Source organism: Podarcis cretensis, assembly GCF_951804945.1.
Source record: "Podarcis cretensis genome assembly, chromosome: 4".
In the NCBI taxonomy this organism is placed as follows: Eukaryota; Metazoa; Chordata; class Lepidosauria; order Squamata; family Lacertidae; genus Podarcis; species Podarcis cretensis.
The window spans coordinates 54,860,038-54,887,278 of NC_137173.1; the positions used below are offsets into that span (position 1 = coordinate 54,860,038).

General features: G+C 41.4%; 1 protein-coding gene across 1 annotated transcript; it reads left to right on the forward strand.

Moving 5' to 3' along the window:
* The first annotated feature begins 309 nt into the window (after positions 1-309).
* Positions 310-27,241, forward strand: MORC3 (MORC family CW-type zinc finger 3). The gene is made up of 17 exons (XM_079974886.1): positions 310-641; positions 7,081-7,153; positions 8,096-8,228; positions 9,051-9,263; positions 11,073-11,222; positions 13,757-13,907; positions 14,516-14,647; positions 16,339-16,458; positions 18,129-18,226; positions 20,873-20,974; positions 21,069-21,191; positions 21,283-21,354; positions 21,904-21,946; positions 22,987-23,150; positions 23,295-24,138; positions 24,668-24,759; positions 26,290-27,241. Exons 1-17 carry the CDS (start codon positions 600-602, stop codon positions 26,438-26,440), a joined length of 2,703 nt encoding a protein of 900 aa, XP_079831012.1. The 5' UTR covers positions 310-599; the 3' UTR covers positions 26,441-27,241.

A 27,241-nucleotide genomic window follows, 5' to 3' on the forward strand; every position in this document is an offset into this window, starting at 1 on the left:
TAAATTACCATATAGCATATATTCGACACAAAAAAGCAGCGACAATTTGTTGTTGACAAAGGGCAGCTGGACATATAAAGGGCCTAATTACCTTCAGTAGCTTAAGGCCTCATCAAACCTAAATCCGGCCCTGCCTACATCGATCGCTTCGAGGGCTCTTGAAGCTTGTAAATCTCTCTAAATAAATACGGAAGGCGACACTTTCTATTTAGCCTCCCACCCTTATCTTGACTCTCTCTTTTTCACACTCTGCGTAGTAGCCCACCCCGGCCGCTATGAGAAACTGTCGCTGCATCATGCCTTCAACTTGAACTCCCCGCTCTCTGCGTACACACGTGCAGAGCAGGGAAGCCGAAGACGTAAACAGTGGAACCGAAAGGCCATGCAAGCGGCGGCCGGCCCTCCGTGACGTTTGCCCGCCGGCTGAGCCAAATCAACAACAGCGCCAGCCGTAAAGGAAAGCGAAGGGAAAACGTGATTTATTGATTTTTTCCAGCTCCGCCCAGTCTCCTCCCCGGAAATAACTTGCGCTGAAGAAGAGGGGCCTGGGAAAAAGGAAGCTTCTTTGCGGCAGCGGCTTTTGTACTGGAGGAGCTAAGATGGCGTCGGCCCTAAAGGAGAACGGGATTCCTCTGAGTGCGGTGAGAGCGGGCGGGGAGGCGGCGGCGGCTTTTTCCGCAGGATGCCGCGACAGGTTGCGTTTATGGGGCTTGCGAGGCGAGGCTTGGGGCGTCGTCCCGTTGGCGCTTTACCCGCCGCGGGTGGAGATGTTCGAGTTCTTGCCTTTCGCGCTCTCGGGGCGCCCGGTTGCAAATCCTCTCTGGGAGGTTAAATGTGCGGTTTTTCTGGGCTGCGGGAACCTCCTCCTACCTCCCCCCGGTTTCTGTCCCTTTTGCTCTTTCAGCAGCGCGGAGCTGAAGGGCTCCGAGGCTTCTCTTTAGGGAAACCCCTTTCTGCCCTTCCAAGTTGCCTCTTGTGCAAAAAATTGTGCAAAATTAAATAAAATAAGAGGCAGCCGCTGGTGGGCTAATCCCATCCTTGCGGGAGAGGCAAATTCTCTTTCCCGTGCATCTCCCTAAAGGCGGAGGAGTTTGGCTCTCTTATCTAGATTTAGCGATCTTTTTGCAATGCTGCAGGCTCCAGACACCTCTGAAATGTCGCCACGCGCGTTGTAAATACTGCCTGCTCCTTTTGTGCCCTCGTGGGGGCGAGGTTCTGCGTGAGAAGGGGCGCGCACACAATACGGTGCTCGTGTGAGTCTGAAAGAAGGAAGCGCGGGAGGGCTGAAACTGCCCTTATTTTTAGCTTTCGCTTTCCAGCAATTCGAGGGGAGGAGTCAGCAGAGGCAGGATTTGAGTAGTGTTTGCTTTTGCCTGACAAATGGCAATAATGTATGCTCTGGCTGTGGTGAAGATACCCAGGTCTAGTGAGCACAGCAACTCGTCTCGGTAGACACATTGTGTGCATCTTGATAGGAATGCTATTTCACAGAACAAGGGTGGCCACATAAAATCTCTGCTCTGAGTTATTGTGGAGTGAGTTTCTGAGATATTTGGAACTTGCAGGAGAAACGCTCTCACAAACCACAGCGATCTACTGGGTATTTAAGGGGTAAGGTGGTCTTTCAAATAACTTGGTCCTGAGCTGTTTGCAAGAGATGAGTTGCCACATCATCCCTGGAAAGTGCACTTGCTCCTGGCCTTGAGTCAAGGCATCTGAGTGGAGGGAGATAAAATTCCTGGGTTGGCATGGCTGACCTCTGGGCTAGGGAGAGGGGTGAGAGTGTTTCAGTTTAATTTTTATCTGTGGATGAGTGGGTGGGAGTATTGCTTTTGCTGTAGCAGCCAGGAGTGACTTAAGTCTACTGTGTGCCTAGTTGTGAGGCATCTGATCAAGGCCTGTATTTTAAAATGAGCTTAAAGATATATTTGCAAATGTTTGTATGTTTCATGCCAGGCAGAAACCAGCTGGCTAAGTACTTTGGCAGTTGTTTATCTTCCTGCTCTCCTGAACAAGGGCCCCCCTGATTTATAGCAGTAGCAGGAGACAAGTTTCTCAAAGTTGTAAAAGGGAATTACAGGCTGGGAGCAAATGTTACACTGACCCTACATATTACAGAATACAATCAAGCTGCAAAAACACTAAGAGTTGGTAAATAGTAAGATTTATTGTTTAACAGAAAATAATACCATGTGCCTCCCATCAGACTCTAGCCATATTTTCCTAAGGTTTAAGGTATACTGATAGAGTTAAAGGGCAATACATTTTGGGAAGAGCTAATGGAAAAAGCAGCTGGCTGGGAAAGGGTGGTGTAAACTGAAGAGGCTACTTTTGAAGCTGTTTTTTACTGAGTTCTTTTTACTTTGCGAAGGCCTTTTCTTCTAAAAAGCTATCTATGTTATGTATGAGATTTGTTGGCTTAATGTAATTAGGCAAAGGATTTAGAAAGTAAGAAATGTTAGATTCTTATGTTAGATTCTTATTTCATTGATGGTGTGTGAGAATGTGAACCCAAGATCTCTGTTTAGATAGAATTTAATACCACGAGCCATTTGATTTAGCCATTTGTTTTGGAATGCAGGGGCAAAAGGTGATCTGGTAATTAAAGTGCCTTGTCGAGGCAAATGTAAGATATATGGCTACTTGTCTGCCATTTATGGATAGAAGGAAATATAGCTCTTTGTCTCCCATAAAAGGTAATCGGAAATGGGTGTATCTTTTATGATTGGTTCTAGCAAACAGCCAATAGGAATTTCAACCAGGCTGACAGAGGCAGCCAAAGGAGGAGCAAGGGGGCTGGGCTGAGGAAATATAAGTGCTGGCCATCAGGGCTGGAAGGGGGCAGAGCTTTGGTAACCATATACCACTGTGCCATCATTTATTTGTCTGACAAATAAATTATTATTTTAATTTCTCTATTGCTGCGTTGAATATTTCATACCAGCTAAGCGTTAACCACAAGCAGGGTGCTATAGTTGAGCCCCTGAAATGGGCTCAGAACAGGTCAGGGAACCCCCAGAGCAGCACACTGGTAAGCTAAAATGCTTGCACTGACAGAACAATCTCCTTACAGCTACAATGAATTTCTCCCAGAGTGATTTGGGGAGATAATAACAGCTGACTATAGATGCAAGCTTATTGTTCAAATTGGACAGAAGCATAGCAAAGACTGCTTGAAGCTCACTCAGTCTTTGACACAATATGACCTACATGCTGCTACACTGTGAAGCCCAACCTGCCTGCAGGGACTGGGTTTCCTATCAAATTACTGTATTTTTCGCTCCATAGGATACTCTTTTTCCCTCTTAAAAACTAAGGGGGAAAGTCTGTGCGTCCTATGGAGGGGAGGCAGGCAGGAAAAGCCCCCAAGAGCCACACACAAGCTTTGAGTGGCTCTTGCGGGCTTTTCCCCTGGAGGGAGAAGGGACCATCGCTCCCCAACCTGTTCTGGGGGCTGGGGTCGGGGGAAGCCCGGGCTTCCCCTGCCCCAGCCCCGCAGCTACAAAGGAGAAGCCTGAAGCCCCCGGAGCGCAGCGAGAACTGCCGCTCTGGGGGTTTCAGGCAGCTATCCGCAAGCCTTCAGAGCGCAGCGCTCCGAAGGCTTGTGGATAGCCGTCTGAAGCCTGAAGCACCCGGAGCACAGTGCGAACTGCCGCTGTGCTCCGGGGGCTCCAGGCAGCTATCCGCAAGCCTTCGGAGAGCAGCGGGAGTTCTTGCTGCGCTCAGAAGGCTTGCGGATAGCCACCTGGAGAGCGGGAGGGGTCGGTGCACACCGATCCCTCTTGCTTTCCAGGCTTTGCTTTGCTGGAGAGGCGCTGCAGTTTTTTCTCTCTGCGCAGCGCCCCTTCAGTGAAGCGGGAGGAGAAATGGAAGGGGCTCCATTTCTCCTGCCGCTTCACTGAAGGGGAGTGAGCAGAGAGGGGGAGAATTTTTTCCCCCTGTTCTCCCCCTCCTATGGTCCGGTGCGTCCTATAGAGCGAAAAATATGGTAAGCCTGAGGGGCAACTCTAATATCCTTTCACTTCCTTTGTTTCCGGCTTAAATAACCAGTCTAAAGGGAGTGGCAAGAACACTTGTATTGTGTTTGCACTGTGATGATGCATCAGGTGGAAGACAGATGCATGTAGCTACAGCTGAGGAGGATGAACAGTTCCACCCCAAAGTAATATTATGCCCTTTCCAGAATATTGCTTTTGATGGGGAACACATAGAATGTCTCATAAGAGATGTATTGTTTTAGTAAATCTTTGTCTGGTCTTGGATTTTCTTTCACAATCCTTGGTGGATTTTCAACTGATTATAGTAAGAACATGTTGCTGCTGCTTCCATGTTTGCACTCTGGAGTCATTCATGCGGAGGTTGTGATCTCCTTGTCAGCAACTAATATTCTCAGAAAACCACTTAGAGAGGAGAATGAGGGATGGAGAGCCACCCTATCAAAATCCTGTTCTCTAAAACTTATTGTCAGCAAGCTGTATTGTCCCAGATGTTTCACTCTTAGCCTTTATGACCTTTACTGGACATTGGGAGAAGGACACAAAGGCCAAGGAGACAGAAACCTTTGGGGGCTCCAGTTGCAACTAGACGTTACGTTTTGGCGACTGTAATCTTGGTTTAAGGAGCCATTTGGTGCCTAGCTGGTATATCCAAGTTTCTAACATTGGTGTTTCTCCCAAGGGGCATCCCCCAACAAATTGGATTGTTTTGCAAAAGTTTATGTCCTGAAATGCCCTGGAGAGCTGGGAAAAAGTCAATATATTTCACATCTGGCAACCAGTTCTTTGACTTGAATACTGATGCCACTTCCCCTTGATTCTCTGTTGTTGCTGCTGCTTCTTCGTCTTCTTCCTCCTCTTCTTCGGTGATCACTCATAGCTGAGTAAGATTGTATTCCATAAACACAGTTTCTACTAGAAATTCCCTGCTGTGCTCCTTCCTGCTATAGGCCAGGTAGGAAAGAAATCAGAGGCTGGCTTCACATTACATGTGAACCAAGCAAACCATGAGAGGAAGGTACAGTTTGGAGAAGGAAGGAAAATGTTCTCTGTGTCCCACCTTCTCTGCAAAAAAGGTTGTGGGGACCCACTTGTGCATTTAGAAACCATTCACCAGTGGAAGGGCTGAAAGGTTCTGTTGAGGTGGTGAGGAAATTCACTTCGTAGAAAAATGAACAACCTACAGATGGTGATGTTGGCAGTTCAGGTAATTGCAATACAACTCAAGCTATGGTCTCTTATGAGGAAAGCGATTTGGAGGGGATGCCAGATCAGGCAGAGGAAATAAGAAACACGTCTCTTCTTCCCCAGTGAATCAAAATGATGAAAGACTGGGAGAATCTAAGGGGGAGGAAAAGGAACCGCAAGGAAGGAAGACTGGATGAATATCAATTTGGCAATAATTTTGGACTGTGACTTGGCTGAGATTGCCAAAACTCTTTAAAAGAACTTTGTAAGAGCTTTTATATAGAAACAGGAGAAATATCTGTTTGGATTACTAGAAGGACATTAGAAGAGTCATATTGGCTGTCTGGATGACCAAGAATTTAAAGCTGGACTTGGGGGGGAAATTTGGGAAAAGTTACATCCTGCAGAGGGGGGAAAACTGATTTAGAGTGCACATGTTAAACACTTTGAACAGGGGTTGGCTCAAGGAGGAGGAGGTTAAGGCAACAATGATAAGATGGGCACAGGATATTGGACCTCCAATAATGATGGCCGAATGGGAAGAACTTTGGAGAACAAATATGAAATTTACGGCATGTTATAACGTCAAAGAAAATATGTTAAACATACAACACAGATGGTACCTGACCCCCTCAAGACTATCTAAGATGTATAAAAATTTAGCGAATATTTGTTGGAGGTGTGGTGAGAGTAATGGCAATATGTATCACATGTGGACATGTAGGAAGATCAAAGTGTTATGGGGTTTAATTTATGAGGAATTTAAAAAAATGTTTGGAATAACCTTTTTAAAAAGACCCAAGGCATTTCTGTTCAGCATTGTTGGCAGGGACATCTTGAATACCTTTAGAGAGGTATTCTTATATGCAGTGGCTGCAGCTCGGACTTTGGTGGCAAAGGGGTGGAAGGAAGAAGTCGTCCCGACAATAACGGACTGGCAATATAAGCTACAATAATTCGCTGAGATGGCGCAGCTGACAAATAGCCTGAGAGGCAATTCAAATCAAAAATTTATGGAAAAATGGGATAGAGTAGCTCCAAATTTTAATCCAAATGTAGAAGGTACTCACAATACAGTCATTGAATGCTTTTAATGTTGGAAGAATTGACCGCTAATGGCTCACAGTCTCGCAGCTTCGTATCATCAAAGTAAGCATTTTGTACGATGCATCACAGCTATGATCCCCTCACTCTCGGAGCTCAAAAACAGAGCTTGCCGGGAGGGGGGAGCCCGCTTTTTGACACCTGCTGGATCCCACGTCCTCAAAATGCTCGATTTGAGGTTTTTCTTGGGGGCGGCTCGTGGGCCAGCTAAACAGCCACTTCCAGCCCATGGGCCTTAGGTTGCTGACTCCTGACTTTGAATAATTGTTGTTTCAGATAATTGTCAGATAGGGAGGTAGGAGTTCTTTTCATCTATTTTTCTATTCTTTTTGTTATTTTTCCTCTTTTTATATAATTGTGTTTTGTAAGGATCATAAGCATTCTATTTTATATTTTCTTTCTCTTTATTCTTTTTTGATATTGCTTTTTATTATCTTTTTATAAACGTGTTTGGATTTTAGTGCTCAATTTGTTAAAACCTTCAGAATTATTATTATTTAAATAGAAACCAATCCCCAGCTGAGCCCCATGGTGTGTAAAGCTTTTGGGTCAGGAACTCAATATACTTCTGAGTCAATGAGGCATTGCACCTTTCTGCGTACCATGTTTTCTTTCGTTCTTACAGTGCTTTTTTATGAATTTTGCAGATGGTGTATATTTGTGATGGTTTATCTAAAGTAAAACTTCGTAACTGCTTTGCACTGCAACACTGCATCTGTATGTACATTGCAGATGTATGTACCTAGAAGTTTAATTATTTTGATTTTAACATGTACACTTTCTGTTATTTCAGCTATGTCCAAAATTTTTGCATACAAACTCTACCAGTCACACTTGGCCTTTCAGTGCTGCAGCTGAACTTATAGGTATGTACAACTTACATTGTATTTTTGCAGGCTAAGCCATACTTGTTTTATGTATTACACGGGAGCAGTTTTTTCTAACTGGTTGTTACATCTTTAACAAACTAAAGCTGCTATCCATTACACTTACCTGGGAGCAAACTCCATAAAACTCAGTGGGGATTACTTCTGAGTAGGTTGTGCTGTAAGACCCTAATAAAAAGCTTTGGCTGGTGGTCCAGCTACGCCCCTATCTGGACAGGGATAGCCTAACTACTGTTGTCTATGCTCTGGTAACCTCAAGGTTACATTAGTGCAATGCGTAGGAGGGCTGGCTCTGAAGATGGTTCAGAAACTACAGCTAGTGCAGAATTCAGAGACCAGGTTGGACTGCCTCTTTCCATATGAATCTATCCAGACCCTGAGATCATCTTCTGAGGCCCTTCTTCGTGTGCCTCCCCCTTGAGAGGTCCGGAGGGTGGCAATGTGAGAATGGGCCTTCTCTGCAGTGGCTCCTCATCTGTGGAATGCTCTCACCAGGGAAGTTCGCTTGGCGCCTTCATTATACACCTTTAGGCACCAGGCAAAAGCATTCTTTTTTAACCAGGCCTTTGGTTGATTTGATTGACATCCTGTGCCCTTTAAAAATGTGTGGGGGGGTGTGTGCCGGGGGGGCATTATTGGGTTGTTGTTTTATTTTGTGGTTTTATATTTTGATTTTATTCTGTGAACCGCCCTGAGACCTCCAGGTATAGGGTGGTATATAAATTCAATAAATAATAATAAAATACAGAAATAAATGATATTGTCCTGCCTGTGGACTTCCCCTTAGGCATTTGGTTGACCACTGTGAGAAGTGAGGTGCTGGACTAGATAAGACCGCTGGTCTGATCCAGCAGGGTGGTTCTGTTTTTATTATTGAAGATTACTCTTGTTCTTAATTTTTGCACCACTCTATATTCTCAGATAATGCCTACGATCCTGATGTGAATGCAAAACAGATGTGGATTGACAAAACTGTTATAAATGAGAACACATGCTTAACATTTATGGACAATGGAAATGGTATGAATGCAGACAAGTTGCATAAGATGTTGAGGTGGGTAAAGTTTTAGTGGTGTGTGCAGTCTCTGGCTTTTGATTGCATGCTCGTAAAAGTATAATGTAAGAAAGTTGCATTTTTAGGACACCAAATTTATTGTTGTGGAGAAATATTAACTGTACTTCAGTTTAGACAGCATAAATGATTCACAATTATGTGATTATGTGCCCATGAAAAACTAATACCGGCGCTTCTGTATGGTCTAAAGTGTATTTTACAATGAGACAGGTGCAAATGCAGTGGCCTTGATCCAGGGTGCTCTTTGTATATGTGCTGCTGAATATCTGTGTTGGTCTGTTTCCTCAATCTGCTGGAGCTATAACTCAACAAGGGTTTGAGACCCATCGGCTACCATCACCTGGTTTAACTGGCCAGTCAAAGCTGTTACCAGGGTGTGGTCGCTTTCACATGCTGACAGCTTGTAGGAACCACAGGTGAGAGCCAAAAGCAGGGTGGGAACCCAAAGGTGAGCAAACTACCCTAGAAAGAGCACAGTGTGTCCCCCACCCCACCCCTAACACCCAATACAATCTGGTAGATTGTCTACATCACAAGTAACGTGCACTAGCAGATACCATTTTTTTCTGCATCATGATTATCACAATGTATTTCTCAAAATATGAATTAGCCAGGAATAAAGTGTTACATTATGTTTGAAGCTGAAAGAAGAATACTGTTTAGGAACAGCAGCTGGTTTATTTTAACTCCACTACAGATTTGGGTATTTGAAACCGCTGATTTAAATCAAATCTCATAAGCAGCACGGCACTATGATAAGCACTTCCCCCTCTTCCATCTTTTCAAACTCATGTGTTTCAGCTTTGGCTTCAGCGACAAAGTTGCATTGAACGGCCGTGTTCCAGTTGGATTGTATGGAAATGGATTTAAATCAGGATCGATGCGCCTTGGGAAAGATGCAATTGTTTTCACCAAGAATGGAGAAATCATGAGCGTGGGCATGTTGTCACAAACCTTCTTGGAAGTTACGAAGGCAGAACATGTAGTTGTTCCCATTATAAAATTCAACAAGAAACATATCCTTTCAATGATTTTGAAGCCCAAGTGATAGATTGTATCTGGGATATCTGTTTCTCAAGATGATCTCTTATTCCAGCATTACTTCTTATATACTGGGCAGTAGTTGTATACCAGTACTGCATTCCAATAGAATTTAAGTCTCTCACCACAGAAGCTTGGCTTGGGGTCTATGCTAATGTCTCCTCGGTGCTAGATGAATAGCTATTTCTATTCTCAGACTTTTAACTCTTGAAGAGATTAATGTTAACTAGTTTTATGTTACTAGGCTTTATTTTTTGTTCTATGATTTTATTGTTCTACCTCTAAACGTATATATCACAGGTGACAAACTGGATCTGACTAGTGGACCTTATCCTAATCCACCGCCACTCACTGCACGCCAGCTTTGACAGGTGGGCCTGATCACCCACCTCTTGGTCACCTGACATAATGATGTCAGGTGATTTACACCTATCACAGTCAACAATCACGGCAGCCTCTTCTAAAGACACATGTTTATATATAATAAAACAGAACTTAGAAGTGCAGTCAAACCATGGTTCCCGAACGGCTTAGTTGCCAAACAAATTGGCTCCCAAACGCCACAAACCCAGAAGTAAGTGTTTTGGTTTGTGAACGTTTTTCAGAAGCCGAACATCCGACGCTGCTTCTGCACTCAATTGGAAGCCACATCTTGGTTTTTGAATGGTTTTGGGAGTCGAAAGGACTCTTGGAACAGTTTAAGTTCGAGAACCGAGATACCACTATAGAAAAAAGTGTCCCATCCCTCCAAAAAGAGAGAGGCCAATGATGATTTAGCATGCTCAGTTTCCACCGGCTGCTCAGTGGCTGTTGTGGGAGATGGAATGGAATGGAGTATGCTAAGGAGAGCATAGCTGGCTGTAAAATCAACAGGGCACTCCTCGCTGCAACATTTTGTTGCAGGTCTCTTTAGTATTTTTTATTGTAAGCTGCCAGGGGGAAATTACATTGAAGGGCAGCATATAAATTTATGCCATAAAATTGTAAGGTTGAAAGGAAGTAAACGGCAGCAGCAGAAAATGAGAGTTTTTTCCTAGGCTGGAACTAGAAAAGTACAGTCATACCTTGGGTTGTGAATGTGATCTGTCCGGGAGGCACGTTCACAACCCACAGCGTTCACAGCCTGAAGTGCCGTGTCTGCACACTAGTGTGATTCGATTCTGCGCATGCATGTGACGTTATTTTGCACTTCTGCACATGTGCGAGCACCAAAACCCAGAAGTAACCTGTTCGAGTAATTCTGGGTTCGGCACGGTCAGTAACCCGAAAACGCACAACCTGCAGCTTTGTAACCCGAGGTATGACTGTATTCTACAGTTTTCCTGATTTGGATATTAAATAGGAACATGCAGTATGAAAGGCAGGTTAAAAGACTAAGCTGACAATAGATGTGTTCCATTTAATTATATGCATTATGGTTTGTAACAACATAATTACACATAACCGATTACCATAGGATCACAGTTTTAAATATTTCATTGTGTTTGTATATAGTCTCTTGTAGAGCTAGGGACCTCTGGAGGGTCTGGTGGTGAGCCAAGATTTCCAGACTACTTCAGGAACATGGTAATGTTAAAGTTGCCCTGTGGTCACAGACTTAAGATGACCAGCTGTTAATTTGATTGAAACAGTAAAATAGTTATGGGGTGGACTTTTAAGTGGCAGCCGCACAATAAATGCTCATCAGTTTATTCATTCAGGAGAGATTTAGATGGAAAAGGCTATAAGCTATCTGAGCAAGGTTTAACAGTTCTTAAATATGCCAACTCCTTAATATAATATACGGGAATTAATGAAACGTGAAAAATCAGCAGCCAGCTTGAAGGCTATCCTGCAACATTCTCTGTTTCCTACTGAAGAGGAGCTGCTTGCAGAGCTTGATGCCATTATAGGGAAAAAAGGAACAAGAATAATTATTTGGAACCTTCGAAGGTGAGAGAAAATCCATTGTTAATAGTCGAGCTGGTAATGAAGCATTGATGTGTGCTAATTTGATATAGTTGCACAAAATTGGTAAACAAAGCATTATATGTTACTGCTTTATTGTTTATATTTCTTTTAGGACACATTATATTTACTTCACCCCATCTACCTTACTTCAAATTCTAATGTTAATCATGGATGAATCAAGCAATCTGGGATGAACTCCCATGAAAAATGTTTCCCAAGAACCACTTGACACAGGTCCCTCTGAGTCTTGGGGGAAGTTTCACCATGTGCTTTTAGTGTAGTAAAGTGAACATGGAAATTAACTTTGCTTCAAACATCTAAAATATGTTCCCTTGAAACAAATTTTATAACTGCAGACCATGAAAGGGCCACTTTTTACATTATATTTTCCCCAAATTGCAGGTATATTCTGAATAGGGAAATAGCTCTCTTTAGTAATAAATGTGCACAACTTCTCTACCGTGCATGCTGTTTTCACCAGCAGAAATTAAAGCTTTCCTTTCCATATTTTCATTCACCATGGGACCAGAGAGCTATGTATTCTTCCCATGCTAAAGGGGAAATCGTTTAGGATCATTTCCAGCTATTGCCACTTTTCTTAAAATATTTTTTATTAAATTTCCAATTAACAAACCAATCATATCACATTAATTCCAAATTATACCAATACACAATAAATTCCAAATATTTAGCCAAATTTTAAATTTTTGTTGGGGGTACCCATGCTTCGAGTTCAGAAAGGGTCCAGTCATCTCATATTTCTGCTGCTTTGATGTTCACAAGTCCCCTCTTCCCATCACTTTGTTGTTATCCTTTTTCTTCTTAATAACCTCTGAGTATTTCCACAGGCAAGTTGAATCAAACATTATTTATGTTTCTGTGTGAACTTTGTAATGCTCTCTCATAATTCATTAACGCTGATCCAAAAGTCCTGTTCCAGCGGCCGCACCATTTTCGACAATTCCGATGAAATACAGTCTATGTGTCTGCTCCTTAATTTTCCCATACCAGTTGCACCATAAATCAGTCTTTTCAGGGGAGTTTTTGCCCATTCAAATCTATCCACACATGAAAGCAAAACGGTGGCTCACCTCCCCCTTTGATTGTAAATCTCGCAACAAAGTCTGTCTCATAATGGCAGATCCCAGTAATAACTGCACAGCAGGAAGGCCTTTCTCTTTCCAGATCTTCCACAAAACAAAGCCTTTAGTTAATATTTTTGTTTCCACACACTTTATTTTCCAATCTCACTTGCTATCAATCAAGCTATTGCCACTTTTCAATGAGTATCTAACAATGGTGAAATCTAAGGAACACTAGGCTTTGCATTTTCCCTGTTTCCTAAGATATTATAGTATGAGACGTGTCCCTCAAGCAGTATAAAGCATAAGACAAATTCAATATTTTATTTTTAACAGTTAAAATTTTCAACAATACAATGAAGGAGGAAAAAGCAGAATGAAGGAAATAATATTCGCAAAAATGAAATTCAACACTATTTAGCCATATTCCCACAGAATAGAAGCCAAGGGTAAAGGGTAGCATGCTTTACCAACTATATATACATAGTTGGAAGATGCTAAATAGCCTCCCATTTCATTGCTGGCAACTGAATATCCCAGAATGCAAATGGTTAAAGGACAAACATCAGGTTTCTTCCATAACATTCTTGGCATATGCAAGTATACAACGCTAAAAGGTTTTGGCCATTATGCTATTTCTCCTTGCCCTCAAGCCAGTTGACTGTTTTGGCCATACCTTTCAGAGGACAAAGACTTAAGTTAACAGAGATTTGGTTCCACTTTGATTTCAGGATAATTAATATTCCATCAACACCCAATAGACAGACTTCTCAGTTGTGTATGAGAAGCATAAAATAAGCATATAAAACAACAAATGGGGCTCTCTGCTAAGTTGACTGGCCTGATCTGCTTTCGTCAGGAAACTCTGTAGAGTCAGAATGACTGCTCCCTACATTAAATGGGGGTGCCCTTTGCGTGGTCGCGGGCAGCTCCTGGACCCTATGCGGCACCATTAGCACAGGCTTGGCTTTGTCTCCCCCCAGGTGGGATACCTGGAGGTCTCCGCCTACCTCAGTCAGTTGCCCAATCCCGCCTCGGGAAGTGTTGCCAAGATGATCAAGCCAGGTAGGGGGAGGGACTACCTGCCCACACAATAGAGAGAGGATCTTACCTGGGAATCGTCAGTTGGCTTCAGAAATACAAAAATACAGAAATGTATTTTATGTTTTTAAGATGGCTATAGCATTGCTAACAGAGTCCAGATGCTCTGGTTTAATTTCCCTGTCTAGTTAAAAGTACGTACCGATAGTTAAAATGTAGTAGCATACCCTAAATCAAGGAGAGATAATGCTGTGCCCTCCAAAAGTTGTTAAGCTACAACTTCAGATAAATGTTTAGTAGTACTTTAAATGGTGCTGATTACTGAGGACTGCTATTGTTGTATTTATATATAGTATTGTTTAAATTCAAGTTTCTTTAAATGTCCTTCCACAGAGAGAAAAATGAACAAACAGAATTTGATTTCGATACAGATAAATATGATATTAGGATTCCTGCAGATTTAGATGAAGTAACAGGGAGAAGAGGGTATAAAAAACAAGAGAGACAAGATCAGATTGTTCCTGAAAGTGATTATTCATTACGGGTAATGCTTACTATTCATTTTTTTCCTGTTGGTTGTAATGTTATTCTCCACTACGTCTGTATGTGGTATTCTATACAGAATCATCACAGCTGTTCTTTTCTCATTGGACCCTTAAAAAAATCACTGTTAAAATATGCTTATATTAAAAGTTCATTTATTCCATTTCACTAAGTTATAAGACTTATAGCCAAAGATGATGAAATGAAATTGCCCTGTGCAAATGGGCATTCTTCCTGGCTGAAATAGTCTACAAATATACTGTGATGGACTCTCTCTGATGCTGGTGGTTTTGCAGAAGGGGGACTGAATAATTTTCTCTTTAACATTCAGCAGACACCTTACTAATCACTGTATCTGCCGGTGTCTCGCTGTTCTGTCCCACACATGCAGAATCCAGTGCTTAACATTATGTATAATCTGGACACATGTTTAAAGTGCCATATGAGTTCTGATTGCTTACTTAATATCATTTGACTTAAATTTGTAAAATTTGGATAGAACTCGAATTTACATATTTTACAAGCTGTATGCTGAAAATTTGTTACTTGTTTTCTTTTAGCTTGCAAAATGTACAAAAAATTAACCATGTACTTTCCTTTCCTTTTCAGGCTTATTGCAGTATCTTATATTTAAAACCAAGGATGCAAATAATTATAAGAGGACAGAAAGTACAAACGCAACTAGTCTCCAAAAGCCTTGCTCATATAGAGCGAGATGTTTACAGGCCAAAGTTTCTAGCTGTATCCTTTATTACTGTGGGCTGCTGCAGACTGACCAAGAATGGCTGGCCTAGCACACGTGAAACCTTTGACTCTTCTCTTCACTTCTCTCCCCACTTGGTTCCACTATCAGCTCAGATTTTAAGCATGATTTTAAGCAAGAAGCTTTGTCGTAATTTGTGATATGTTGCAGAAACATTCCCATTTAGGCTTACCTGCTATTGCTTCATAGGTGAAAAAAATCCAAGGTTTTTTGTACATGCATATCTCTCTTCTTTAGAAATACCCAGTAGTAGAGTAGTGTATCACCTCATCACTCTCGTTGCTTTGGCAGTGGCTATGGTATACAGCAGGGACGCAGGTGGCGCTGTGGGTTAAAGCCTCAGCGCCTAGGGCTTGCCGATCGAAAGGTTGGCGGTTCGAATCCCTGCGGCGGGGTGCGCTCCCGCTGCTCGGTCCCAGCGCCTGCCAACCTAGCAGTTCGAAAGCACCTCCGGGTGCAAGTAGATAAATAGGGACCGCTTACCAGCGGGAAGGTAAACGGCGTTTCCGTGTGCGGCTCTGGCTCGCCAGAGCAGCGATGTCACGCTGGCCATGTGACCCGGAAGTGTCTCTGGACAGCGCTGGCCCCTGGCCTCTTAAGTGAGATGGGCGCACAACCCCAGAGTCTGTCAAGACTGGCCCGTACGGGCAGGGGTACCTTTACCTTTACCTTTATGGTATACAGCCTAGTAACATGAATTGGGGGGGGGGGTATTCCAAAAGCAAAGGATTACCACTCATCACTAGTAGTGCCTTCTATACAGTTGTCCCAAGGTGATATATAGTAAAAATGAACAAGGATAATGTCCAATCTAACCCACAGAATGGGGCACAGAACTGGAAAGGCTAGAGGCGAGTCCATCAACGAAAGTAGTAGGACTGGTGGAATCTGAGTGACCAAGAGTCCTATGTTAGTGGCAGCCAGCAAAGGAAAGCAGTTGCTAAATAGTTGCAGTTCTTTAAAAAAAAAAAGTTATGGTCACTGGTTAGAATGTGAAAGTTTGCTAGTCAGTGAACAAAATTGTAATCATCCCTTTTTATTTTAATATCAATATGCATACAGAAGTAAGCTCAGTTGTTCCAGAACTGTATTAAAGAATACAAGCAACTGATCCATAGGATAAAATATAAAGTTTTAAATGAAATAAAGTGGTCTTAGGTTTGTCACCAACTTTAGGATTGGAGCAGTGTTATGCAAGCATAGTTTTTTATCTCTAAATTTTGTTTTACTTCATTTGGCTAAACTCGCTGGCTTTGGATCCATTTAGTAAGTAAGATAATCAATACAATATAAGAAATTGCTACTGTTCATAAAACAGGAAAAAAAGTTGTTCAGATATTTCTTCACTAATTATAATTCCCTTTATTAAAGGCTTTATCTAACTAACTTTCCTTTATTTTGTAGTTTAATTTGAAAGTTCTGAGTTTTCTCCGGTGTAATTATGGAGTTTTTTTCAGAGAAAAACCTATCTATTTTCAAATACAATATATTTATTTTACTATATACAAAATGATTATTCTATTTTGTACTGTAACTTGTACTAATGGTTAATACTCTTTCACATTCTTGGGGGCTAGTGGAATTATCTTTTTAGACAGCTCTGTTTAGAATGAACGTTCAGTATGAAGAGAACCATATTTTGATATTTTCCCTAACTTACACAAATAAGCCCAAAACTGTAAGAATTACTTTTGGATTCAACTGTCGAAATAAAGATCACTATGGAATGATGATGTACCACAGAAACAGACTAATCAAGGCTTATGAAAGAGTAGGCTACCAGCAAAAGGTGAGAGAAGTTCATATAGCAATAGTTCATCTTTCCACACTTTAATTGAAACTTGTTATTGTGGTTATTGTGACTCGCGACGAGACGACAGCGAAGAATGAGGCCGGGGAGAGGCTGGCGCTGCAGCAAAAGGCTGCTGAACATGCCCCCTCTGTGGCACCTGGTTGGATGCCTACAGAGGGGCGTGGGCGCCAGCCAGGTGAGGTGGAGGCAGGGGGCTAACGCCCCCTGCTAGGGGCGGTGCTCGGGCTCCCGCCCACAACCACTCCCCTCTCTTCCAGGGAGGAGAGTCTTTGTTAGTCTTGATGGTGTAAAATTCAATTTTTGTGTATTTTCAAAGTGCTGTGGACTGAATTTAAAGCACTACCACTTAAATCAGCATTTTAAATTATCCATTGGTATGCTAACATATTTACTAAACAAGGATGCATAGAAATTGATCTGCTCAATATATACATTAAAATATTTAAATTTATGACTAAACAGAGTGATTACTCCATGTTCTGTTTCACTTCTACTCCTTTCTTTGTACTGCCTAATTCTTGCCTTGGATGGGGGGTCTCACCCCCATCCAAGAAACACAAAGTAGCTAACTGCCCCCAATCTTTTGCAAACTGCAAAAAGGGGCAGCCTTTTAACTCACGTGTGTTCAACATAGAGCAATTGTTTCAGGAGTTTTGTTTACACCTGCATGTAGTTTTAACATGTAGGTTTAACATGCTTATAGTCAGATTAATTTTAAGATAGCTATTCTTTAAATTACTATTTTTAAAAAAAAATATGGGAGAACCCCCCTCAATATTTAAAACATTATAAAAATGGTTTCTACACCAACAAAAATCTGTCTTTTAATCAAAACGGTTTCCTGCAAATTTTTGAAAATCCTTGTCATTCTCTGAGAAGCAAGTTGTAAACATTCAATGACACTGCAGCAGCTCATTTAGTAAAGTCTTACATTCTGGGGGCAGCCAAGGGCTGTTTTTGACATCTAAAACAGAAGGCTGAGAATTCTTTTGTGCAGTCAAGAATTAACATTTCATCCTTCTTTACTTCACATTTTTCTTTCCAGCCATTTCCCCTCCTCTGGAAGTAACTGTTGTTGTTATTATTTTTTGAATTGATATACTGCCCTATACCCGCAGGTCTCAGGGCGGTTCACCGGATAAAATTACAATATAAAAAAGCAAAATACATAAAGTAAAAACAAGAACAACCTAATAACAGGCCCCCCCAAAAGAACTACTGTCACTGAAAGCACTGTGATGCTTAAACTGACAGAACTGTATGTGTATCCACTGTGTTCTGATTAACTGCTTCATGTTGAATGTTGCCATTCCCAAATAAGTCTGAGCATTCTGAAACCAATCTATTCCAATACCTAGCTCCAAATTCTAAGTCATTTCTCAACCTCCCATTTACTTTTAAGTAGAAATTAAAAGGGGTAGCAGAAGCTTGCTTAGAAGTTAGAACAATAAACTTCATTTTCAAGAAGTTCTTTATCCAAGCAATTGAACTTGGAATAATCCCTGTTCTGGCACCTTTTTTGATGGAACTTGTATACTTGTATAAATATTTGTTTAAAATACTGGAAATTTGTGTTCTTGGTGAAAACACTGGTATATCTTCCTTGTCTATATGCTTCCCCCACCCCCCCCACCACCCCTTTGCAGGCAAACAACATGGGAGTAGGTGTAGTTGGGATTATCGAATGCAACTTCTTAAGGCCAACCCATAACAAACAAGATTTTGATTATACTAACGAATACAGGTAAGAACGTATTCCAGGATCCTCTTTTCACAGTAGCCAAACAGATGCCAGTAGGAAGCCCACAAGCAGGGGCTGGGTGCAATAGCACTTGTGATTCCAAGGAAACTGCTATTGAGATGCTTACCGTATTTTCCGCTCTATAACACGCACCTGACCATAACACGCACATAGTTTTTAGAGGAGGAAAACAAGAAAAAAATATTCTAAACGAAACAGTGGATGTATGATTTTTGTGGTTCATGCTGTGGCCACAGACATGTGATCTGACGGTGAGTTTGGGGTAGCCCAATGCAAAACTCCTGAGGATCCATGTGGATCCATGCTTTGTAACCACGTTTTTGCGCCATTGCGGCCCCATGAAACAGTGGGTGCGTGTGCTTTTTGGTGCAGGCTGTAGCCATGGATATGCTATGTGATCTGATGGTGAATTTGGGGTGACCTAGTGCAAAAATCCTGAGGATCCGTGTGGATCCGTGCTTTGTAACCATGTTTTAAGTGGGGAGGGAAGGAAAAGAACTCAAGGGACAAGGAGCACGCGTGGGGTGGGTGGAAAAGGATGCTGCTAATAATGCAGGAGAGGCTCCTCTCCGGCTTTGCTCCTTTAGAACAAGCAGGCTCTGCGTCTCTCCCTCCTCCCTGGCAAGGAAACCATGATAGTAACCACTCTGAGACAAATCAAGAAAAATTGCAACCAACACTCTCCCCCAACAAGCGCAGTGAGGTCAAAGCACACACACGCGCAGAGAGAGAACTGGCCTAAAGTCGCAGGGCGCTGGAAGTCGCAGGGGCGCTGGGGGAGTGAACGGGAAGCAGGAGGAGGAGAAGGAGCCCTCTCTCTCACACACACACACACACACAGACACACAGAGTGTCAATTCTAAAGTCGGAGGCAGAGGGCAGGGAGGGAGAGGGCAGGGAGAGTGAACAGGAAGCAGGAGGAGGAGAAGGAGCCCTCTCTCACACACACACAGACACACAGAGTGTCAATTCTAAAGTCGGAGGCAGAGGGCAGGGAGAGTGAACGGGAAGCAGGAGGAGGAGAAGGAGCCCTCTCTCTCTCACACACAGACACACAGAGTGTCAATTCTAAAGTCGGAGGGAGAGCGCAGGGGCGCAGGGAGAGTGAACGGGAAGCAGGAGGAGGAGAACGATAGCTCAAGCACACACACACACACAGTGGCTAATCCAAAATCGGACAGCAAAAAACTGCAGGCAGGGACAGAGAGCACGGGGTTGTTTTAAAGCTCTGCTTCTCTCCCTTCTCCCGGCTAGGTTGGCTGAAAAGCTTTGCTGCTACTTAGCAGCTCAGTGGGGAGGAGAGAGGAACATAGAGGACGGGGTTGTTTTAAAGCAGCCAAGCCCGCTCTGCTTCTCTCCCTCCTCCCCAGCTCGGCTCGCTGACAGGAGCCGCTTACACCCGCTTTGCTGTTTCAAAGCGAGCCACAGACTGCTCACAACTGCAGCAGATTCCCCCGCCATCTGTAGGCATTCACTCCATAACACGCACAGACATTTCCCCTTACTTTCTAGGAGGAAAAATCTGCGTGTTATGGAGCGAAATTTACGGTACTTCCTTTGAGATACTAGGGATAGAACACCACCATTGCGGCTAGTAGCAATTGATCGCCTTATATTCCATGAATAGCTCTAAACTCATCCCAGTGGGTGGCCATAGCTAAATTCCCAGTCTGCATGTAACACTAGACCATGGCTTAGCAGTACATTTCTAAACAAGCCACGAGCTGGCTTGTTAAATTAACCAATAAACCAGAGTTTGTTTGCAATCTGTATTGGGAATCACTTTGAGATGCCTTATGCCCTCCAGATGTTTTGAGACTACAATTCCCATCATCCCTGACCACTGGTCCTGCTAGCTAGGGATCATGGGAGTTGTAGGCCAAGAACATCTGGAGGGCCGAGTTTAAGGAAGCCTGCCTTATGGGAAGGTTTTCATACAATAGGTAATAAAAATAACAGCAGCAACGATCACCACCAGAGTTTCAGGTCCATATGTAATGACAAGTTAATGGTCAAACTAAGCTCTGCCGTCACTGAAGTTCTCCTGGCTATGTGAGTCAAGCACATGAGCCCTAAGGCTTGTGGAAGTCCCTTCTGCTCATGCATACAGAGCTGCTCTTCCAACAGTGGTGTTATTACCGCTTTACCTACCCTACCTCCTTGGGTAGAGAAATAGTAGGGTGCTGTTCAGGCACACTGTCACTCTGCAGTTAGGAGCACTAGAGCCGTCTCATTGTATCACACAGCTTGACTATAATTCACCCTTTGGCTTCATTTCTTGTTTTTAGCATTATTTACACAAATACATCCTAAAGGGAGGAATTTAAAAGCATTTTTAAAATAAGCAATTCACTGCTTTCCCCTTATCTCTACCCTTAGTAGACATGTCTGGAATCTGAACCAAATGCAGAATCCTACTGTAACTTGTTAGGAGTTCAAGATTTGGAAGGAATAAATAGATTACGCGTTAGCACATTTCTAGTATGTTTTCCGTAAATGCATAAGTGATATTTCTGCTCATTGTTCTTTCCCAGTAGTACTTGCTTTCTGTAGCAACTGTCAGTGTATGTTTCATATTATACAGAATGTGTTTTGTTGAGACACAACTTTGTATTTCTTGCTTATTAGGCGTACAATGCAAGCGCTTGGTGAGAAGCTAAATGATTACTGGAATGAGATGCAAGCAAAGAAACTGGATTATCCTCAAGAAGAGATGGTTGAAGATTCCCAGTAAGTTTTTCTAAAAACATAAAACTCAGTCATAATCTGTGCTTGGTTTAAATTATATTTGCTTAGTTTTAATGCCACTTACACTCTGTTACAGGAATCGCCCTGATCAAACCTGGGTTCAGTGTGATTCATGTCTAAAATGGAGGAAGCTTCCAGATGGAATGGATAAATTGCCAGAGAAGTGGTATTGTTCATACAACCCTGATCCTCAGTTCAGGTAAAATAGGGAGAAATTCGGCAATTCGTTTTTTCTCAGATTGCATTTGCTAGCTGGATTAAAAATATATATATTCCTTTCTTAAAATTAGAAATTGCAATGTGGATGAAGAACCTGAAGATGATGATTTATTAATTCCATATGAGAAAAAGTTTAAGAAAAGGTGAGCATTAAATAAAAACAGGAAGTTGAAATGTTGGCTTTTTTATGTGTTCCATCAAACAGTTTTGAAGACAGGCACTAGGAAGTTTATTCTGTAGAGTTTTAAATGGGTAATATGCTTCCTTCTAGCAAACCCATTATGTTTCGAATACGTTTTTGTTATTTGTTTAAGTCAAGAAATCCACAAAAGAATTCACTAGTCCAAAACATACCTTCATTTGACAATACAAAAGTGAACTTTGTCCTTTTCACTAATGGTTGTTTGCTCTCACCATTAGAAGTTATAGTGAGCTACATAGAATCATAGAATTGTGGAGTTGGAAGGGACCTTGAGGGTCATCTAGTCCAGCCCCCTACAATGCAGGGATGCTGCCCACAGCTGTCCCTTGATGGGCTCAAACCACCAGCAGCCAGACACACTAACCCATTTCAATACTGGAGGGCTATAACATAAGTTATTGATGCAAAAGGTCATGTAAAACAACAACTTAATATTAGAAAGCATATATATACTGAGCATAAACCATGATACTTTTTCTTCTCAATGCAGAGACAGGGAGAAATTAAAGAAAAGGATAGAGCTTAGCCAGCAGGTACGTGACTGATTATCTTGACATGTTTACTTCTTTGTTTGTGGAAGCAATGCTAAATTACTTGCAAGTTTTCCTATACTGTACCAGGTTCATTTTTTGTATGAAAAGCAGCAAAGGATACTTTAGCTTCTTCCTCCATTTTTGTGTGTCTTGAATATACATTCTATCCAGGTCAGAATTTAGCCAAGGATATAAACTTTCCTAGGGGTGAAGGCAGGATTGTGATCAGTGTACCATGGATTGACAGTTGGCACTTGCCGCTTTACCAATTGCAGAAAAAGTAGTGTAATAGTTGAGGAGGCAATTCACTATTTCCTGGCTCCACTGCTGGATACAAATGCTGCTGTCATCAGTCTCCATATCTTCTCCACTCTGAGGATGCTGAATAATCGTAACACTTGAACCATGGAAAGAGGTTACAGCAGTGGAAGATGATTGATTGTGATCAATGCCATCTAGATTGGTGGCCAGCACTGCCTTCTGTGGGAGAGAGTTTTGTAGTTTAACTATGTGCTGCGTGTAAAAAAAAAGTACAGTGGTACCTCAGGTTAAGTACTTAATTGGTTCCGGAGGTCCATTCCTAACCTGAAACTGTTCTTAACCTGAAGCGCCCCTTTAGCTAATGGGGCCTCCTGCTGCTACCGCGCCGCCGGAACATGATTTCTGTTCTCATCCTGAAGCAAAGTACTTAACCTGAGGTACTATTTCTGGGTTAGTGGAGTCTGTAACCTGAAGCGTATGTAACCCGAGGTACCACTGCACTTCCTTTTATGTGTCCTGAGTCTTCCTGTTTCTGTGCGTAAGTATATTTGATGACTGTTTACATATTCTCATTCAATCTAATTTACTCAGTAGTCAAATTTCGAGGTAGAGCGATATGGCTAAAACCTGTAACTGAGCTGCCAAGGCTTTTCCTGCAGCCCATCCAGCCATATATGTTGTCATTTTGTGCTGACGGCAGAGAGTTCAAGGAAAAAGTCGCAGTGATGGAAGTGAATGTTTTCTTCTCTAATTGTAATGACATAATGCCGTTTCTACAGATTTATAACGAAATGTATTTACAAACAACGGCTGCCTTGTCCAGTGCACCTCCATTATTGAGTGAAACTATTCCAATGTTTCATGCAGAAGCTTCAAACCAAAGCTTTCAAAACAAATCAAACAGCACATCAGTATCTTCTCCTCATTCTGATCCTGAAAATAGGTCAGTAAATAAAATGCAAGAATATTCCCACCTACTTTCCCCATTTGCTTGTGCTGGTTTTTTAAATTAACATTTTCTGGAGCTTAGCCTTTAAGGGAAAAAACTGGTAATATGATTTCTGTTACTTTGCTTTTGTTTCTTTAGCCTTAAACGAAAACTTTCTAATGCTGATGCACCACTACCTTTTAAGATCACAAAAGTGACTAGCCAAGCATTTGAGAAAAAGAAGCAAGATGATGATGATGTTATCATTTTGGAAGAGAACAGTACTCCAAAACCTGACGCTCTGGAATGTGACATCACAATAGTAAAAGTTGAAGGTGGGGCTGATGTTGATTTCAGTAATATTGAGGGAGAAATTTCTATGAACAGAGATGCTTGTTCAGAAACAAATGGTTCAAAAGGAACTGCAGCAACACAAACTGAAACAGAGGAACTTTTAGTAAAAAAGGAAGAAGTTGAGGGCAATGCAGATAATCAGCTGTCCAGATCAGAACATGAAATAACACTTACAGAACATCTTCATGTTTCGGAGGCTGATATTGTGAATGCAGACATTAAGATAAATGAATTAAGCCTTCAACTGCTTTCATCCAACAGTGAAAAAGAAAAATATCAACAGCAATGTGATACATTGGTTAAAGAATTAACACTGTTAAAGCAAAAAATAATGGATACAAATGGCAAGCATGTGCAAAAGGGAATATGTCCTCAGTCCACAGAAACAAAAAGTATAATATCAGATGCAGAACTCGAAAAAGTTAAAGAAAAAAGTAAAGAAGAGATATTCATTCTGTATGAACAGGCATTGAAAGACATGAGAACACTGAAACAACAGTGTGATACTCTGCAGAACTTAAAATCTGAATGTAGTAAATGTAAAAACATTGAGAATAAAAGTGAAGCAGATGACATGGCTGTGCAACTGGGTGATGTTTTCAGACAGCTGGACAATTGCAGCACTGAAAGAGACCAATATAAAAATGAGGTAAGTTTCATAATTCAGTACATAGAAAGGCTGGGTTGATATTTAGATTTACTTGTTTTGGGTTTCAGTCTCACACTTAACCTTAAATCCATTACCTTAACTTAATTTTAATGGAATGTATATAAAAGGGTCTTTCAGAGCATGCATTTCCTACAGAATTCAAGTGCCTTTGAAATCAGTGACACTTAAATAAAAAAAAGTTCTTTGGAACTGAGAAATTAGCCAGTGAGAACATCCTTTGACTTGAGGTAGCCAGATTTGGTGGAAAGAGAAGACCTACTATAGAAAAATAGTGTTTAGTTCAGATTTGTGCAAACCAAAATATTGTAAGTAAATCAGACGTATCGGGCTTCTGGAAAACATTTACAAACCGGAACACTCACTTCTGGGTTTGCGGCATTCAGGAGCCGATTTGTTTGGCAGCCAAGCCATTCAGGAACCAAGGTACTACTGTATACTGTAACAAGTATTTCACTTGTGTTTTTCATTTTCAAAAATGCAGGTATATAAAGCTTTGATTTACTTTCAGATTGAACTACTGGAAATGGAAAAAACTCAGCTGGGCTTTCAATGTGAGCAGTTGAAAGCAGAACTTGCAGAGTTAAAAACTAATGGAGAAAGGTATATATTCCTACTAAGAAGCCCTATTTGTGCATGAAAAAGCATGGAAAGGCTCTAAACTTACACTTTCATCTATTTTCAAACCTACCTTCAGGAAACCTTTGCACATGAATGTCTACCAAGAATCCATATTGCAGAGAATTCCTAAGCATGAAGCACACACTCAGTTCAAGCAGGGCATTTACCAGGTTTTGGGTCTCGTCACCCACCTTGCCATGTCAGTGAAGACTGCAACCTAGAACACACCCAACATTCTCATGTTGCTGTGCAATGCTGAGGAATAAGATAATTGTGAGGAAGCTTTTACTTTTCTTCTCTTTGAGGAACTGATGGCAATCTTCTTAGACAGGACTGGCCCACATGGTGCCATCCAGATGTTGTTGGACTCCCATCAGCCACGGCCACCATAGCCAGTGGTCAAAGATGATGAGAACATTTGGGGTAGGGATGTGCATTGGCTATCCCTGTTCTAAGGAAACTCAGGCATCTCCATAATGCTGTTTATATAGTGATGCCATGGTTTACAGCCATAATTCGTTCCGGAGGTCCAGTTGTAAACCAAAACAGATTGTAACCCAAGGCGCACTTTCGCCAATGGGAAATCCAAAACAAATGGGTTTTAATCCCCCCAAAATGGGTTGTAATCCAAAAAAAGGGACACACACTTCAGGGTTTGACGTGGTTGTAATCCAAAATGGTTGCAATCCAAAACGGTTGCTACACCATCCAAACCACTGATCTAAACAACCTAATTCATTGCACCCAAATACTACATGCCACGTAAACCACTTAAAGGTTTTGATGGTGAAGCATGATATTAATCCTACTTTTGAATGAATGAATGTCCTAGTGTAGCATGTGATTGCTGGTGCAATCATATGAACCTTTTCTTGTTGTTTGTAGCTGTAGCAAGTATGTAGGAAAATGATCTATACAATACCAAAAACAGTTTTACATAAATACTGTTTACTATTTCTGGTGAAACTTATTTTCAGACATTTTCTATGTTAAATAAATAAAATTAATAGACAAGGTGAGCTACAATATAACATTTCTATTCTATGTAACATTTCAATTTAATTGGTTTAAAGTGTCATTTAATGTATTCTTTAAAACAATGTATGTCAAATTTGTAACAGACTATAAAATAGTGATAGAAATGGGAAAGGAATGAATGAACAGTTGAGCAAATGATGATTTAAAGCATGGGTAGGCAAACTAAGGCCGGGGGGCCGGATCCGGCCCAGTCGCCCTCTAAATCCAGCCCATGGACGGTCCAGGAATCAGCGTGTTTTTACATGAGTAGAATGTGTCCTTTTATTTAAAATGCATCTCTGGGTTATTTGTGGGGCATAGGAATTTGTTCATTCCCCCCCCCCAAAAAAAATACAGTCCGGCCCCCCACAAGGTCTGAGGGACAATGGACCGGCCCCCTGCTGAAAAAGTTTGCTGACCCCTGATTTAAAGTGCTGAACTTATCTTTACCATACCTGTAATTTTTACTGATGTTCTCAATCTTCTCTTTCTTAGCGTGAAGCTGCGATCCCTGCGAGTTAATGTGGGACAGTTACTAGGAACAATAATGCCTGAACTTAATGTGCAGCAAATCAATCCTGACATTGGCATAGTCGATGAAATTCTAGGGCAAGTTCTGGAGCAATTGCGTGAAAGCACTACTTAATTTTGTTTCCCCTGCAATCTCAACATACCTTATTGTCACGTTTCCAGCCTGTAAAGACTGTTCATTTTAGTGCCATACTACACATGAAAACTGGTCTGGTTTCCTTTTAGGCTTCTGCCTCAAAGGGGCTGCTTTTTATTGGAACTGCAGCTTCTGGGGTGGGGGTGAGGGTAACATTTTCCTTCCATACTGTGGTTTGTGACAAAAATCACCCTTCCCCTGCAACAGCTATTAGCCCCAGAAGGTAAGTTACTGGCAAGTAGCATTTCCCCCCAAATTACTAGTATTTTATAGAGGCCTGTGAGTATTTCTAAACTTTGATACATGATTATGTATTATAAGCTGATTAAAAGTATTGTAAAACAAATGTTATGTCACAGTATGTTTCTAAAATAAATATCAACTCATGTTCTTAATTTTGATAAAGTTGTCAAAAATTACTATAGATATTATGTACCATTTTCATTTTCTTGAAAGCAACGTTTTTCCAATGAGTGGTTATTGATATTTCAACCTTATAGTGTATATGCTAGTTAAGGCTATTGCAAACAAATTCTTTCAAATTATACTGTTTTGTTTAATTAAAAGATAACAGTTTTTCAAAATATGGCCATATAGTTCTAAGGAGCAATTTTTACATACTTTTTTTCTTTAATTATGTATTTGTTTTTCATTATTCTCTGAATGTATTGTACAGTCTGGGTTGAAAAAAATGTGACTATGGAGAATATTATTTAAATTTATACTGTACATTAATACTTTGAAGAAAAGTGAATAAATGTAAATAATTTTTTATTTCCA